This window comes from Vidua macroura, chromosome 12 (genome assembly GCF_024509145.1).
Source record: "Vidua macroura isolate BioBank_ID:100142 chromosome 12, ASM2450914v1, whole genome shotgun sequence".
In the NCBI taxonomy this organism is placed as follows: Eukaryota; Metazoa; Chordata; class Aves; order Passeriformes; family Viduidae; genus Vidua; species Vidua macroura.
Window position 1 is genome coordinate 21,711,384 of NC_071582.1, and position 6,000 is coordinate 21,717,383.

A 6,000-nucleotide genomic window follows, 5' to 3' on the forward strand; every position below is an offset into this window, starting at 1 on the left:
ACAGAATGAAAGGGCAAGTTCGATTAGAAAACCGGGTTTTGAAAACGTTCCCCAGGTGCAGCTTCCCCTGCAGTGCAAGGGCACTTCACTAAACCCATCTCTCCTGAAGAATTTGGCTTACCTGTCTGAAAAAATACTGCACATACTGGGTTAAACCCCACTGGGGCGAGCATTCTGTATTTTACAAGCATATCTTACTTCCCAGGACACGTCTGCCTCCACGTGTAAATGCTTTGGAGTGTCATGTGGGGTTTAGTCTGTGCAAGGGAAAAGCAGACACAGCCTGAACACAGCGTTCTTGTTTCACCCAGCACCTTCCCACAGGCAGCACTTTGTGTTACCACCTCATTCACCAAAAATCCCCCAGAATAAAAAAGCCATTGAATGCCACAAAGTGGGCAAGGCCTAGCCCAAAACGGGATAAAAACCAGCAGCTCCCTTAGGCCTGCTCTGGTTTGGTATCGTGCTGAAAACACTCCTGTCAAAACCTCACCTGAAGAGCTGTGCTGTGCCTGCTGGGTTTAAATGCAGCTGCAGCCTGTCATTAATGCAGGTAACAGTGTCCTAGCAAACAGCTTAAAGCCAGCAACTACATCTCCTCAAACATTCCTGATTTTACCCTGTTCTGAAGGTAGTTCCCTCCCAAGCCAGCATAGCCCGTCAAGATCAATTTATTAAGAATCAAGAAAATTCAAACTGACTTCTAGCTCTGTTACGTGTCAAAAAAACCCTCTCAAAATCAACATTTCCCACTGTGAGGAGCGAGAGGTCCCTCGCAGCAGTGCCAGTTTCTCTCTTCCAGGCTGTGCCCGGGGAAAATCCACCAGCACCAGCCCCGAGAGCTCAGAGGCTACACTGGGAGTGCCAAAGGATCCTGCAGGAGGCACAGCCGGCTCAAAGAACTACAAACAGTCCCAGTTTTGCTCTGAAACAACTTTCTCACATCACACGGCCAACACAAAACTGCAGAGCGCTTTATGGGTAAAACAGCCTGCCAGCCTTGAGGCACAGCCTGGCTGGACAGCAGCAGAAGTGACCAGAGCTGCTGGGGCTCTGCAGGTGCAATTCCAAACTCTGCTGAGGACACTCCGTGGTACCTGGGGCCAGACTCACACACACCAAGAGCATCACACCCCCCTGCAGCCAGCAGCACCTGGAGAAAGGGGAGCCCTGCAAGCCCAGCTCCTGCTGCAGCCTGGCTTCACACACAGGTGCCCAGGAGAAACATTTCCCCTTTAACCAGGGAGAGACAGGAGCAGGGTCAGAGTCCAGCTGCCAGAGGGAGCAGCACAGCTCCTGCCTTCCCAGGACTCCAGGCACAGCATTAGCTGGAATTTCTGAGCTCTCAGGCAAGGCCCCATTGATTTGTGCACTTCCATGCATTAAGGCATCAGGAAATATCAGGGGTGATGAAACCTGACGTGACTGGTGCATCCAGCACACAGGGACCAGCCCCGAGCACACGGGGAAGGGAGCAACAAATCCCAGCCGTGGTCGTGATGCAAACAGGATCAGCCTCAGATGTTCAAGCATGTGCTTGCTAATATTAATATTTAAATACTGACAAAGTGCTCCAGAAGTTGCTTCTACACAAAAGGTCATAAGGATTCCAAATAGATAAGCACAGAGTTTATCTGTGTAATTATGTCTGCACATCAGCTCGGGATATTGAACTCCCAGGCCTGCACTGAACCTCCACTCTTTTAAATATATTTAATTGCTACATTCCAGAGTGATAAAACATTAACTCTCCTTTCTACGGAGCCTGAAAATGACAATGCACCTGTAAACAGGCTGCACCACAAATTGCCCGTTGTGTTTCTCCAGCTTCACCCCAAACATCACACAAACAAGCTCTAATTCCAGTTAACTAAATGCAAATGAATCACACAGAGGTTTTTTTTTCCAAGAACAAATACATTAGCACGAGCCTGAATAAAGCTTCCTGGAACCAAACTTGCTCCAAGGAACAAGCCCAACCAGGCCAGGAATGGCATTGGAATATTACAGTGCTGTGGGTGCTTGGCTGCAGGGCCTGAGGATGCCATGGCAAAGTCACCCCAGGGAGGGGGGACAGCACAGAACTGCTCCAGCCAGCAGCAGCAACACTGGAAAAACTCAGCTGATGGGTCAGAGCACTGGGATCGGGCTGACAGACTGGTCTGTGTCCTCGCACAGGGCACAGTCAGGACACGGTGCCACAAAAGTCTTGTTCGTGTACAAACCCTCGTGTGCCCCCAGCAGCACCAGGTTCTTCTTCCGTAAGTGACCTCGAACCTTTAAAGGGTTAAAATTAGGTCATCAAACGCCTGGTTTTCACTTCACCCCTTCAGTTACCAATGTGCATTTGACAGCCCACTGGGGCTACAAATCCACCGCCGACATTTGGGCTGCTGCACACCCTACAAGAAGGTGCTGCTGATGAATTAGCAAATTCAAGCAGCATCCCCCATTCCCACGACAAAAGGGGTCAGCCCAGAGCAGGAGGTGGTACCTGCTCTCTCTCTGCTGCTGACAGGGCAGAAGCAGATGGTGAATGGTGCATTGGGTCACCCCACAAAGCTCCACTCCTCCCTCCCCAGAGGAAAACTCATCCGCTTTAACAGAGCTGGGCAGCATCCACAGGGAAAGAAGTGTTGACACAACCTTGAACAAGCTCAGCTGTCACCAACTCCAGAGCTTGTTCAGATATTCATTTAATAATCACAGCTTATTATACCAGGGCAAGTGCTCAGGTGGCCCTTTGTTCCTTGCACAATGGTTTCCGCTAATTATATGGCAGGTTTGGTTTCTCTTAATTAAACAAAACCCAGCACCACTTTTCCCAGAGGAGAAAGGATTGGTAGGAGTTCTCACATGTTTTTGTATCTGCCCATCCCCATCTCCTGAACTGTGGGGATCCCACTCCTCGGGCTGCAGCTCCAGCTCTAAGCACCGCCAGAAACCCCGTGTTTCCCAGGAACTCCAGGTGCCCCTTCCCTAAATTCCAGGCCTCATCACAAGGGACAGCAAGGTTTTACCCCAGCTGAGCCGGAGCAGAGCCCTCCCCAGCTGCTCCCCCAGAGTTACAGCAATGAGCAGGTGCCTTTTCCCCTGCAGACCACGGTCAGGACTCGCCACTCAAAGTCCATTTGCAAAGGTCTGAGCAGAGAGAAGAGGTTTGCTCTGCAGAACAACAAACCAACCCTTCCCCAGGAGGCTTCTCAAGAGAGAGCAACCAGTGAGCATCTCACGGGTACAGACACAACCTCCAGCTCTGCTGGAAGAACACACTTCCTTATCCCAGTCCAGGTCCCAAACACACTTTTGCAGCGTCAGGATGTATTCTGGAATCTCAAAGGCACGGGCAGTGGGAGCTGCTGCAGTCCCAGTGGGATTGGGAACATGAATTAAGACCTTTCCTGTAAATGCTGGTGGATGAGGCAGCTCCTCTGACCTTCGTGCCCCACGGAAGCTCACATCCAACTTTCCAGCCTGCCCTCCTGCTAATGACAGGCATTTGTCTCGCTATGCAGAGCACTGAGCAGGCTGCTCAGATGATTTTCCAAGTGCCATCAGCCAGCTGGAGTTGGCAAAACCAGGTGATTCCCCTTTCAGGTCCTGGATAACCGTGGAATGGGTAATAACTGACATGGCTTTTACTTTCTGCTGCTTTTCGTGGCTTCCCTCCATCACAAACCACTAACGAAGCCATCCCCAACAGAAGGCACGTAACTACCACCTTCACCTGGAGGAAAACTTCCAGAAGCAGGCTGGATTAGGTTTCTCTCCAGCCCCCAGGAACCAGCACTGGGTGGGGAGAGGGGAGCGGGATGAGGTTTCCCGAACAGGCAGCTCTTGTAGGCTCCTTTCAGGCAGGATCTGCAAAGCTGCCGCTGGCAGGGTTCCCACCCACTTCCCCTCCCTCCCAGCAGAACAGAGACCAGCTTCATCCCATCACCCGCCGGGACGGGCCTGTCCCACACGGAGAGGATTAAAAGTTGCTATTTGATGAGATGGTGGAGTGATCGCACAACCAAACTATGTAACAGACAGGGGAAATAAGTTTACTACGGACAAAAGTCCCTGTTTCCACAGGATCTTGCTGAAAGCAACTTCCCTTCGTGTATTTCAGAGTAACTTCAGCTCTCAAAGGTATTAAGACTGCTCAAGCCCCCTCTGAAGAGAAGGTTTGTTGGAAGTGAAAAATCTCTATTCAAAGCCGAACACAGGTGCTGCCAGTCTCTGTTTGAACGCAATTACTGGGCTAATTTGAGAATAACAAACAGCTCTAAAGTACAGGACGGCTAAGGAGCACAGAGCAGTGCCAGCCCACGCATGACAAATCCTCATAACAGCCTCGTGAATCACTGCTGAGCCCCGGGGATCCCGGGGATGGGAGCTGGCATCTGCCAGGGCTCCGGCAGCGCTTCAGAGCAGCTCCAGCTCCTCCCGGCGAGCTGCTGCTGTCAGGTAGCGCCTCCAGAGCCGAGGCAAAGGCGCAGCGGGATTTTAGAGACAGCCGGGAATCTCAAAGGAGGGCTGATAAAAGCCGGCGTCTCACCTTCACCTCCCTGCCCCGCTATTCCTCGTAGCCAGCGGCGAGCTCAGCAGAGGAGCGCAGGGACACGCTCAGGACGGGCTGCCGGGGCGGCTTTTACCATTTACCATCACCATTAAAGATGATTTATTTAGACGATAAAGTTCCAAACGCAGCTTTCTCCAGTTACAGAGACCTCCTCCCTCCAACAAAAGTCATCCGCAGGGATGGATGAGGCGAAAATAAATACCGGGAAAGCCAGTTAAAGCCAGATAGAACCAGCCTAAAATTTTGGGAGCCGGACAAGAAGGCGCAGACAACTGCGCCGTCACAGAGGTGCGTTTGCAGAGCTCCTGCCTCCCCCAGCTCCGCATTCCAGACGGGATGACCAGCAATCACAGCCGCGTGCTCAGCAGCCTCGGGGAGCTCTCTGCCCACTTTCCAAGCGAATCCTGCACCGGGAGCGCTCCGATTTCTCCCCATCGCTTCCGAGCGCAGCACCCGCTCCTGCCCGTGCCCCGCGCACCGACCGAGCGAGCCCCGCACCGGCTCCCGGGGAAAAAAAGGGGAATTTTCTCGGGGAGGGGAAAAAAAAAAAAAAAAAAAAAAAAGGGGGTTTCATCCGTGCTGGAGGCAGGAACCGGCAGGCGGGCACAGGGAACCTGCCGGGGCACAGCCGGAGCGAGAGGCCAGGGGCGGCTCGGGGAGCGCTCAGCCCCGCTCCTCCAGCCCAGCCCCCGAGCGCGGAGCCTTCCCGCGGAGCCCGGGCTCTCCGTGCCCCGCGGTACCGGGGCTCCCCTCGCCCTCTGCTCCCAGCCAAGCCCCCGTTCCCCGGGGAGCCGGAATCCTCCGCGCTCTGCCCCTCCGCGCTCCGGGACCCCCCAGCTCTGCGCCCCCCCAGAGCCGGACCCTCCCTTCTCCGCCCCTCCAAACGCCGGGACCGCCGTGCTCTGCCCCACCCCAGGAAACGGGACCTCGCCCCGCCGGGAGCCGGGATCCCCCGTGCTCCGCCGCACCCCCACCCAGCCAGGCGGGCGGGCCGTGCCCCGGCACCCACCGCGCTGCCCCCGATGACCGCTTCGTGCTTCTTCAGCCGGGACTTGAGGCTCTTCATGGCGCGGCCGCGGGCGGGGGGCGCGCACCGGCCCCGCCGCGCTCCCGCCGCCGCCGCCACGGCCGGGACGCGCCGGCCCTGCCCCGCCCACCCGCGCCGCAGCCAATGGCCGCCCGCCCTCGCGGGCGCTGCGGCCAATCAGCGGGCGGCGCGGAGGGGAGGGACTTCCTCGCGTTGGAGGGGAGCCGCCCGGCCGGCAGGGGGCGCGCTGCGGGCGGGGCAGGCGCGCGGCGGGCGGGGCGGCGCTCTGGCCCGGGGCGGCCCCTCAGGGGCACCACAGAGAGGGCGCGGCCGCGGCTCCTGGGGCTCCCGGGAGAAACGCCGGGAAAAGCACCGGGAAAAGCGGCTGGAGAAGCGCCGGGACGGG

The 6,000-nt window shown here is 56.0% G+C and overlaps 1 protein-coding gene across 4 annotated transcripts in view; it reads right to left on the reverse strand.

Moving 5' to 3' along the window:
- Positions 1 to 5,659, reverse strand: part of UACA (uveal autoantigen with coiled-coil domains and ankyrin repeats) — a 28,989-nt gene extending 23,330 nt beyond the window's left edge. For all 4 annotated transcript variants that reach the window (XM_053988056.1, XM_053988054.1, XM_053988055.1 and 1 more), the window contains exon 1: positions 5,577 to 5,659. In XM_053988056.1, the coding sequence (XP_053844031.1) occupies positions 5,577 to 5,633 (57 nt within the window). In that variant the 5' untranslated portion in view covers positions 5,634 to 5,659. The remainder of the gene's footprint in view (positions 1 to 5,576) is intronic.
- Positions 5,660 to 6,000: the final 341 nt, after the last annotated feature.